The sequence below is a fragment of the Salmo salar genome, chromosome ssa01, assembly GCF_905237065.1.
Source record: "Salmo salar chromosome ssa01, Ssal_v3.1, whole genome shotgun sequence".
NCBI lineage: Eukaryota > Metazoa > Chordata > Actinopteri > Salmoniformes > Salmonidae > Salmo > Salmo salar.
Genome location: NC_059442.1, coordinates 141,898,150 through 141,909,922, shown reverse-complemented (window position 1 = coordinate 141,909,922; position 11,773 = coordinate 141,898,150). Strand labels below are relative to the sequence as shown.

At 40.7% G+C, this 11,773-nt stretch overlaps 1 protein-coding gene across 4 annotated transcripts; it reads left to right on the top strand.

Moving 5' to 3' along the window:
• The first annotated feature begins 1,449 nt into the window (after positions 1–1,449).
• On the top strand, positions 1,450–11,420 carry LOC106566936 (T-box transcription factor TBX3). Of its 4 annotated transcripts, none has more exons than XM_014135575.2 (7): positions 1,450–2,529; positions 3,435–3,717; positions 4,179–4,343; positions 5,825–5,901; positions 6,546–6,703; positions 7,680–8,323; positions 9,528–11,420. In XM_014135575.2, exons 1-7 carry the CDS (start codon positions 2,138–2,140, stop codon positions 9,951–9,953), a joined length of 2,145 nt encoding a protein of 714 aa, XP_013991050.1. In that variant the 5' UTR covers positions 1,450–2,137; the 3' UTR covers positions 9,954–11,420. The 4 variants fall into 4 exon arrangements, with proteins under 4 accessions (XP_013991050.1, XP_013991070.1, XP_013991057.1 ...); XM_014135595.2 differs by having other exon boundaries at positions 1,451–2,529; positions 3,435–3,702; positions 4,197–4,343; XM_014135582.2 differs by having other exon boundaries at positions 1,451–2,529; positions 3,435–3,702.
• The last annotated feature ends 353 nt before the right edge of the window (positions 11,421–11,773 follow it).

Below are 11,773 nucleotides of genomic sequence, written 5' to 3'. Positions count from 1 at the left end.
GCAGTACACTATGCCTCATGCAACTAACTACCCATGCACTCATACCATCAAATAGTCTACTCAAAGGACCATGTCACCAGCCTCTATTTGTCTTAGATTGCTCAGTCAAATTGACAGTATAAATAGGTGCGTTTCCCCACTAACAATCGTTTTGTTAAAGGATAAAGAACTTTCATGAAATAATGGATAGTACTAGTTCAAAATCATAGCTCAGAAGATTGGCAAGTCCCTATAGTTCAACCTTGTAGGCCTACGATTGGATGGGATGTTATTTGGTCAATGTTTGGTCAATATGGCTGACCACTGCCACTCCCTCTGTAGTTTACTTGTAAATGAATCCTTAAATATTTGGCTGGTGCAGCTGTCTAGACTTGCGCGTAATGTGCTTTAGTGGGTTGTATTTTCGAAATATCGTTATATCAGACTACACATTGTTATATTAGGTAGTGTGTGCGTGTGCGTGTGAGAGAGAGAGAGAGAGATAGTTTTATTCGCGCTTTATTCATGTTAACCTGCCTTAAAGTGTGTAAAACAATATTATCCACAGACAAAACCACACACTACAGGCGCCATGCATTCAGCGCACGGAATGACCCTGACATCTCTTCACATTCAAGGTCAAATGAATACTGCAATTCAGAGAGTTAATGTCGAGTGATGCTTACTGATGTCAAAATTGGCTATCAAACGCATCACTGTAGGCTAATGATTGTTACAAAGGCTGGCCAATGTGACAGATTAAACCAACAAAAAATATTATCTGCAATAAAGTGTCAGCAAACATTAACATGATCGTTTATGTAACGTATTGTCATATTATTAACATTGTATAGCCTATGCTAACTGGACATCGGGTCATCGCGCGATAACCGGTCAAAATTCACTAGAATATTTCACGAATATGGTGCTGATAATGGTAGCTTGTCGTGTTGCTCAAACATTCCTTTCCGGTGTTGTAGATCGCTACAACGAAGAATAACGGACAACGGACGATTTCTGTTCATCAAATCAATTCCAAATGATCAAATCAGTGACGATAAATTGTGTATATTCATTCATTCCATATAGCCTACACAAAGCGTCCACGACTTCGCACAAACATTTTGTCAGTCAATATTTTGATGACGGGGCCAACCCTGCCGCTCTGACTGCACACGAGAGTACTATCTCACGGACAAAGCCACGGAGACGGGCTACTTTTCCTTTGCAGGGTCCCACAGACCGAGTGATCCCACTAGTTCTAATGATGTTGACATATTCACACAATATTGACTGAGGCAGTGGTTTTCACAGCAGCATTTGAGTTTCCAAACACCTTTTTATAAGTCTGAAGTCTGTCCCCTCCACCCGACCTGTTAAAACCACGCCTACGAAGCCACACAATTGGTCCAAAAGCGTGAAAGAGCCAATCAACAGAGCCCAGCTTCTCGTAACACGCAACACATCCATACAGTTTGAAGCCTATGGGGCACAGAAGCGCTAGTAATATCTTGGTGCTGGGACCTTACCACCTCTCTGCCGTCAAACGACTCCTTTCTCTGCATACGTCTTTACTGAAATGTGTGTGTGCGTGAAAGAGAGACGAAGAAATAGTGTGCGTGCGTGTGAGGGTGCATGTCTGGAACAAGTAAAGACAGAGGAATTATTCCGCGCTATCGAAATATTTCAACACATCGCTTTTGCAGGAGGACTGAAGCCAATGAAAGCGAATGCATTTTAACAGGAATGCCGATATTGTAGCCTAGAAAACAGCAAGAAAAGAAGACAGCAGTCAATTAAAGCGTAGTTACTCACCCTTGTTGGTTTAATTCGAAAATTGTTCGCAAGACAACGCATAGCAAAGTGCTCAACGCCCGTCAATCTCGGAAGAAAATCTTTATCTCAACACAATTTAAGACTAATGGAGTGCATTTGTTCATTTCTCATTGCAGACACTTTGTTGGGACTCATACAACGACAGTAAAGATAATTCATACCACCCAGCCGAACACAAGTGGATGCTTATTTCTGCAGTGGTGACAGTGGACTTCTCAAGACTTCTCAATTTGAGACAGTTTTACTCGTCAAGAAATCTGCATAGACTGACTATAGTATTCAACTAAATAAATCCATATATTTGGTACCTGTCTGGACTTGGATGAGCTTCCTGATGAGAGATCCAGTCATACAAGGAACGAGTATGGCATACCATCCGTTTTTACCTCACCGGGGTCCGGAATTTGCCATGAGTGCAATGTTGGGTCACCATCCTCCATTTTTCCCGGCCCTGGCGCTACCTCACAACGGCTCCCTCTCTCTCCCGGGCGCCCTGGGGAAGCCTATCATGGACCAGCTGATGGGCGCCGCCGAGTCCGGCCTCCACTTCTCCTCGCTGGGGCACCAGGCAGCCGCAGCCCATCTGAGGCCTCTGAAGACTCTGGAGCCTGAAGAAGAGGTTGAAGACGACCCGAAAGTTCACCTGGAAGCGAAGGAACTTTGGGAAACGTTCCACAAGCGAGGCACTGAAATGGTTATCACGAAATCCGGAAGGTGAGCTCAACTTTGATGTGTTCGAATAAGACATATGTGTGTTCTGCAGTCGAAATACATCAGTATGCATCTTGTTATTATGAAGATCATTCTGCTCATCAATACGATGGCATGCCTCTCGGGTGAATTGATTTAATGATGGGTGCTTGGAACTGGACCCCCGCGAATGGTGGCCAACGTTTTGATTTCAAACTAGGGTGATTTTAGGCTACGTGTGTAAATCAGCTGAATAGAATAGCCTAACTTTGTCCTATCGACAGAATCTGTATGGCCACATTGCATGGTCATGTTATCTCAACACGAGATAAAATAAAACCCAACCCAAACTATAAAATATACAACACATAAGGCTGTTACATTTTAACTTCTTATGACACAATAAAACTGTGAGCAATTCTAAAATGTACTCTACAAAACAATTTGTCGACGTTTGTAGATCTAAAGTCAGCCCACAATACTAGGCTATGAAACGGAAGCATGTATGTCTATGTGCCTATTATGCAAAAGTGTAATAACAAATGTTACTATCACAAGAAACAAGTAGTACGCCGTACAAATACAGTTACATAATGCATGGTGTACATATTATGCGTTTTTTTAATTATTTCTAGGTGGCAGATATTTGTGGGTGTTTTATATTCTCGCACAGCCTCTGTTAGATGAAGAATTTATTCGTGCACTAAATCGTATGGCTGACGCATATACATATAGGCATACAAGTAAATGTAAAATGTGTAATATTTGAGTATTCGCAGTGTTACATTTTCATTATCATAACCAGTATAATAGCAATGTAAAGATAGCTGCCCCATATGTATGTATGAACATAGGATAACAATGTTCAGTCACAGTGAAAGGTAGGCCAGTCCACTGTTTTTAAGTGATTTTCTTATTCCATTTCACAGGCGAATGTTCCCTCCGTTCAAAGTGAGATGCACAGGCTTGGACAAGAAAGCAAAGTACATTCTGTTGATGGATATTGTTGCAGCCGATGACTGCAGGTATAAATTTCACAACTCGCGTTGGATGGTGGCAGGGAAGGCCGATCCCGAAATGCCAAAGAGGATGTACATTCACCCGGACAGTCCGGCTACTGGCGAGCAGTGGATGTCAAAAGTCGTCAATTTTCACAAACTCAAGCTGACGAATAACATATCCGACAAGCATGGATTTGTAAGTTCATCTAATGTATGTTTTTTTCTTATTTGCATGCTTCTCTACATTTTTAGCATGTATTATTGTTATCATGATTGTTATTAGTATTATCAGAGGTATTATTATTAGTAGCCTAATATTAATAAGCCCGTTAACGTTGCCTCTCTGGTCATATGGAGCCGAGGCTGAAAAGGCTTCACCAAAATATGCAGGCCTAATTTCAACTCAATAGATTTGTGTCCATAACGAATGAGGTTTTAATATTTTCACTGCAACATGTTTCTCCAACTTTTTCCCCAACTGCTTCGGCCTATATAAATGTATTGAACATTTTTGGTAAATGCGTTGTTGGTGAGAGAAATTCAGGAGAACTTTCCAATACAGCCCATTGCATCAAGTAGGCTAGCCTGAACTACGATTGAGTAATCTACAAAAATGGCTGATCTTCATCAAAAGTTAGAAATCCTTGTGTGCTTATCTTTTTTTAAATCCAGAATTCTTTCCTGTTCCAGACCATCCTGAATTCCATGCACAAATATCAGCCCAGATTTCACATCGTGAGAGCCAACGACATTCTCAAACTACCCTATAGCACGTTCAGGACTTACGTTTTCCCTGAAACGGATTTCATTGCTGTAACTGCGTATCAAAATGACAAGGTAGGCAGAATCACACTTTATTCGTTTATTTTCATGAAATAGTTGTATATTTATTTTGCATCCATTTTTATTCAAGTAGTTTCTATAGCCAATGCTAGCACTGCGCCATTTGCCATCATAACATCTGAAAGGTTTGTTTCATCTTGTTTGAGTGTTGGGCCTACTAGCTATCGTGTTAGATACATGTAAACCTCATCTCATGCCGTGTAAACCTACTAAAGCAATTGGGTCAGAATTCTCAGGAATGTATGTAATACATAATACTTCATTATATTTAATCACATGGAAAGGATTTGGCAACGACCCAGACAGTGTGTGTGTGTGTGTGTGTGTGTGTGTGTGTGTGTGTGTGTGTGTGTGTGTGTGTGTGTGTGTGTGTGTGTGTGTGTGTGTGTGTGTGTGTGTGTGTGTGTGTTTGCGAGACATTGAGAGAATGGGAGAGGCAAGGGGGAGGGAGAGTGTGAGAAAGAGAAAGAGAGGGGAACAGAATGTGCAGTTACTCAGAGAAAAGAGCATTTTGATTTTAACAGGCTGCGCTGGTGGTAACATTTAATTCCACATGTGATACACCGCTAATCAAAATCATCTCTTATGTTGGCTCTTTGATATAAGAGAGAAATGTTAGCTAAGTGTTACCTCTGGGCACTTGGGTCAAGCAAAAATGCAGTTAATGTTTGGCAGCCACATGAGTTGAGGAATATTGTCAACCCTGCCAAAATGTGCCGATGGGAGGGGTGGAAAGCGAGAGGAAGTGAGTATGGTGAAATAATGTGCTCTGCGAGGTTGACATTCAGTATGCATTGCACGTGTGTGTGTGTGTGTGTGTGTGTGTGTGTGTGTGTGTGTGTGTGTGTGTGTCTGTGTGTGTGTGTGTGTGTGTGTGTGTGTGTGTGTGTGTGTGTGTGTGTGTGTGTGTGTGTGTGTGTGTGTGTGTGTGTGTGTGTGTGTGTGTGTGTGTGTGTGTGTGTGTGTGTGTGTGTGTGTGTGTGTGTGTGTGTGTGTGTGTGTGTGTGTGTGTGTGTGGAAAAAAATGGTCTCTAATAGCATCAGACCTTTTATTAAGCTCGTCACTAGTTTGAGAATCAATTACCAACGAATTTCCAACCATTCAGATGGTGGCTCAATTATGCAATTTAAAAAAAAAATATTGCACTGAGATGCAGCAACAATTAAACTACTATTCCTTTCTATGATTTTAAGGTTCACTTTTAAACTTTAAGAATAGAAATCGAGGATAAATGTCACTCAATTTACTTCCACGAAAACTTGCCCACCTCTACGAACATTTATTTTATATTTAATTAGGCAAGTCAGTTGAGAACAAATGCTTATTTACAATGACGGCCTAGTGGGTTTACTGCCTTGTTCAGGGTGCAGAACGACAGATTTGACCTTGTCAGCTCGGGGATTCTAGCCCAACGCTCTAACCACTGGGCTACCTGCCGCTACCTACGAACATTTATAACTTTGATTTCTTTCAGATTACACAATTGAAAATCGACCATAATCCTTTTGCCAAAGGATTCCGTGACACTGGCAATGGAAGACGAGAGAAGAGGTAAGGAGAAGTTTAAACTATTCCCTAACTGTGCAACAAACATTTTACGATTTCTGATGTCGGATTTTATAGAAACAATGGCTGACAGTGATCTTGGTGAATTCCAAAAAGCGGTACGACTGTCTTTGCAATTGCACAACCCCTTCAACCTAAAATGATGCTGTGTAGTTCACGTTTTATTAATGAGTTGGCAGAGGTAATAGACATAGCTTGTCATGTTGTTTTTACACTGTTATGGTTCTCTGAGTGCAGAGATCTAAAGAGCAAAATACAATTTTGAAACTCCTACTATAGAAATAGTGTGGAGTTATTGATAGTTAACTTTTTTAAAGCTTTTCTTTACCGTTTTGACAACAGTATACAAGAAAATGGTTTGGGCGGTGGGTTATTACATGTTATTAGTGTTCTACAGTGGGTTTGGATAGCTTGATTTCTTCGAAACGACATATATTGATTTATAAAATGCATCTGGATTGTCTGCACTCAAAATGAATTGTAGGCCTGTGAATTTGCCTATACGCAAAGACTGTACATAGCAAGCCATGTCCTATGCCTTGAATAAATTATCAGTTTTCTTATAGATCTTTTTTTTTTTTTTACAAAATAATGGTAGTGATGACCAATAACCTGTTTGTATAATGTAGGAAACAGCTGGCCCTGCAGTCAATTCGCTCATATGAGGAGCAGCAGAAAAAAGAGAACGGGACATCCGACGACTCCTCCGGCGAGCAGGCCTCATTAAAATGTTTCGACCAGGCCTCGTCTCCCGCAGTGTCTACGGTGGGGCCTCCCAACCTGAAAGGTAATGGAGCCCACAGCCTCTGCTTGGGTTAAGATTCAGAACTAGGCCTACACGTTCCGCATCCCACAGACCCACATAGCATAGACACCTACAGTAACCTACGCTTGAAAAAAAAAGTGTGCGGTGAAATATTTTTCAATGAGTCGGCCTATGCTACATTTTGGATTTACTTTGAATTCAGTTGAATGTCTTTGGATATCAGTAGGCCTATTGTGTTGAATAATTGCATTACAAATTATATAATTTTGTCCAGCACCAACATTAACATACAAACTATGTAGCCTAACTTTTATGTAGGCTCATTCTTGTAATTCCGATTCACATGACGGGTCTCTCGTGCTAAGCATTTAGCAATAAAATGAATCATACATCTGCCAGAATGATATACTGGATATAGATATATATTTTTATATAAAATAAACTTTCGAGATGTAGGCGTAGTCACGAATGTAGTGGTAGTCAGTTATCTGAATGAGAAAAATCGTTAGAATTGTGAAAACATGCCACCGGTTAAAATGAGGCCAATTTGAAGGACATGATCATATGCTGAAGGTTAATTTAAAGAATAAAAATTAATCTCTAGCCTATGGATTTCAATGTAGCCCAATACATTATGGACACTAGCCTACGTAGCCTAAAGCATTAGGCCTAGCCTACTTACCATGATTAGCCGTACAGTATCCGACAGATAATTACATCTCATTGACAGCGCAAATTACGATCCTCCAAACGAGCATGGATTAAAATCTAGGCATATTTGTTTATATGAGATATAATTTTGACCGATACTGATTATATATCTAGTTGTACATTTTTATTTTCATTTTGTATTAATATGGCATCGAAAGTCATGAAGAAATGTAATAAAGTTGGCTATATGAGAATTTAGGAGAATAAAACTAAAAACTAAATGAATCCTGATTAACTTTGATCATCATTTCTCATGTATCACTAACTTTTGACTCATTCCTGATAGATTTCTGCGAGAGTGATGAAGACAGCGACGATGAAAGCAATGGAAACCTAAAGGATGGGCCGGACTCCAGTAAGATCTCAACCACTACGGAGGATGGGAAGGATCATGAGGCAAGCCAGACTAAAGGCCATCAATTTGGTGGCAGTGATTCTACCGGCCGGTCTCGGGAAAGCGCCCGGAGGACTGAGAAAAGCCAAGCGGACTCACGACAGAGCCACATCACCGTGATCTCCAGCACCACTCGGTCCGGAGAAGACTTCAAGAGTCCAAGCCGGGACCAGCCCAAAGCGGACGAGTGCAGGTCTATAAGCAAGGAGAACTATATGCCTTTGACTGTTCAAACTGACAGCAGTCCGCACTTAAGCCAGAGTCACATGCATCATTTTGGATTTCCACCGGGTTTCGCGGGACAGCAGTTTTTCAATCACTTAGGGGGCGCGCATCCCTTTCTTTTGCACCCCAGTCAATTCAACATGGGAGGCGCGTTCTCGAATATGGCCGCGGGCATGGGCCCCTTACTGGCAGCGGTGTCCTCCGCAGGGGTTAGTTCCATGGACACGGCCAGTATGGCGTCACCCTCGCAAAGCCTGACGGGAGCTCATGGACTGCCTTTTCATCTGCAGCAACATGTCTTGGCATCACAGGTAAAACCTGTTTCATTACCACCAGCAGTACATTAATGCCTGTGTAAAACACATGCTATGTGCTCCTGAGTTGTTCCTTACATTTTGACGAATATACTGGACTGTGTAGCCTATATCATCTTAGCTGTCCTTGTCCCCATTACTTTATGTGGAAATGTCAACATGGTGTAGAAGAAAAATAGTATAATTTCCATTTCGTTTTAATTGTCTTGTTCATTCCTTATAGTGTTGAAAATCACAACAGGGGCGAGCATAGCCTATTGTAGACAGTTGTGTTATAGCATAAATAATAACGGAATGTGTTTTATAGGGACTCAAGTTTATTTGGATTTTAGGAAGGTGTGGATATTATTTGTCTCAATTGTTTACAGCATATGTTGGGATTTAAGGCAGAGACCACCTAAGCGTTACAACAATAGTTTTAGGCTAGTGTTGATGTGAACTCATTAATTAAGTCTGTGTTTTAGAGGAACATGGCGAATGAGATGTGCTTAGTGCTTCACTGGTTCGGGGAGGGAAAACAACTTCTCCTAAATACATAACAGATTTGCTGTTTCCATCTACTTTCAAAACACATGTGTTGCAGAAATAGTTCCTTTTAAATTGCTATTTTATGAGCAACATCATATATAAATAATGTTTATTTGCGTTCACAATTCATGAACTATTTGCAAAATTACATAAAACACGATATCACATAGTGGTGGGTCTAGATATCACATAACACAAAAAAAATAATGTTTTGTCAATTTGATTCTCGGAATGTTTTCATGCTTTTACGCGTGGATAGCGTTATATATTCCATATTTAAGGCTAAATTCAAGAAAATGTATTGGTAATGTGTTTACACCCATCTATGTCAACACCGCCGCTGTATAAAATCAGTACGCATAGACACAGTAAAGCATAATCATGAAAATCGCTTTATGAGAAAAGTGAAAGTAGGCTTACACAGCCACATAACATTTCCCGTGAAGCTCACGTGTCTGGATTCATTATTCACACTCACTCACTACATGACCTCAATTTAATATATAGGCCTACATAGACAGTGTACATTGAGAAACTATTTAAGTGTACATTGTGAACAATTTAAATGTAGCCTATTTTCCCTGTTTTGCTGTGTTATTATGGTGACTAAAAGTTAGCGTCTGTTAAATGTGTGCATAGTTCTATTCATATCATTCCCCTCCTCTCTCCCCAGGGCCTGGCCATGTCTCCATTTGGGGGCCTGTTCCCTTACCCTTACACGTACATGGCAGCAGCCGCGGCAGCCAACTCCGCAGCCTCCTCTGTTCACCGACACCCTTTCCTGAACGCAGTGCGCCCCCGCCTCAGGTACAGCCCTTACTCCATCCCTATGAGCGTTCCGGACAGCAGTCTGCTCACCACAGCCATCCCCTCCATGGCGAGCAGTGCGGCAGAGCTGAAAGGGGACGGCATGGCCACGAGCCCCGTTTCCGCCACCCTGGACTCCACCTCGGAGGTCACCAGCAGGTCATCCGGCTCGGTCTCCCTGTCCCCAAAAACTTGCTCTGGGAAAGATTCCATTAACGAGTTGCAGAGCATTCAGCGTTTGGTCAGCGGACTTGATTCCATACAGGACAGGTCACGAAGCGTGTCCCCATAGATTCTAATGTTGTTGTTTTTGTTGTTGTTGTGATGATCATATAAGGACGATGAGGATGAGTATGACGACACCCTTCTAGCGAATGCGGGTTTAGAAAACTGACCTAGTGAACAGTTTAGATTTTGAAATGCACTTTGGTTAAATACACATCTCATATGTATATTTCTCTTTTGTTAAATTAAACAACACTTTAGAATTTGTCCTGTTATTTGAATACCATACAAGTATTGAAACTGAAAGGTTGCCATGGATAATACTCACAGATCTTTGATAAGTTGCTGCTGTGTGATGTCCTATGTATACGTTTGTTTTACGTCGAGTTACTGAGGTAACGAAATTTGTTTGATTTAATGTGCACTCTGAATTGGTTATAATTATTTGAATTCACTTCTCTTTATCTTATAAAGACTGCTGTGTTTGATGTATTAACTGCATAACTATTTGAAGCATATCATTATGCTTATAGGGGGGTAGGTGACACTTTGCATGCCCTACAAAACGCTACATGTCTCTTTTATGACTGTCAGTTTGTTGTTATGATTTATTTTCACGACCAAGTTCAAATGATACGAATAAAGCTAAAGGAATGCTTCAGGCTGATCTTAAAACCAATCTGGAGGAGAGAAAAAAAATGGCTCCCTCCCTTTTTTTCTAAGGAATCAATCAATTGGTCTTCGGTTATTGATTTTACTAACGAATGTCTCGGTTTGTCAAATTATAAACGCAGGATTATGCTGCGGAAATCCATATGCTGGCACTTGTTTGAAGTATGCCAAAACAGAACCGAGGTTATAAACTTCATGTGCGAGTGGTTGAGACTGTCCTGATTTCGCATCCTGAATCCAACATAAGTATTCAACTGGCAAAGGGAATCTGAAATACAATTGAAAAGATAATATTGATTATAAATGTAAATAGTGATATATACAAATATTTATGTAATTATTTCATATTGATATTGATATTGCGTGTAAATACAACGGATTAGTTTGATTTTAGGGATCTGTCCTTAATTTATTGTCGATACCTGTGTAAAGATAGTTCGTGGGCTATTACCCTTGTTTTTCCATCTGCATTTTATATCCCCCTGAATACGGATTTACCTGTACCTCAAATATCCACAGAGCTAGTTGTTTTAGCGGACACACATGTGCCATTGTACCTCTAGCCTACCTGTTGTCTCTGTGTGTTAAGTGCTACTGTTCAGACGAATGACAGCGAGAGCACACTACAGCAGCTTTCTGAAAAGAAAAAAACATTCGTCTAGGTGTGTCAAAATGGACGAATTTTCTGTTTAAAAATGCTTTGCAGCCTGATAGTAAAAATGCTGCATCTTATTGAAATATGAAGGTTCCTTTTGTGTTTCTAAAGTTGTCATTGGGTTATGTTGTATTCGATTTTTTGTCTAGTTTACAACACCAACGATGTGTTCTTGAAAGTGTCAATAAAATAGTGAAATGCAGTCTCCATACGTTTCCATGTGTCCGTTTCTTTAGGCCTACATGATATTATTTAAACTATGATGTAAACTCTGTGGATAAATACAAAGTGATGTAATTACTCAAACCAAATGTGTATCGATCCTTCTCTATCATGCATAGCCAGACTTTCTCTTTCCACACTCTGTCCACTTTACCATTTGTGGATAGAGGCGTCGAGACAATGATCAAAGAGTTGAGAAATGTTATTAAGATAACCTGAGAGAAGGCACTGGGAAACTCTCAACCTCAGCTATGATACCTGGAATTCCTTCCTGGACGCAAGACTGCGCCAGAGCGAGTCATTGTGCGCGTGTGTTTTATGGGCCTTCTGAACCCTAA

Coding starts and splice junctions, on each gene's coding strand:
- LOC106566936 (XM_014135575.2), top strand. CDS start 2,138: ATGAGCTTCCTGATGAGAGATCCAGTCATACAAGGAACGAGTATGGCA. Junction 3,718..4,178: donor GATTTGTAAGTTCATCTAAT/GTATGTTTTTTT, acceptor TTTTAAATCCAG/AATTCTTTCCTGTTCCAGAC. Junction 5,902..6,545: donor AATGGAAGACGAGAGAAGAG/GTAAGGAGAAGT, acceptor TGTATAATGTAG/GAAACAGCTGGCCCTGCAGT.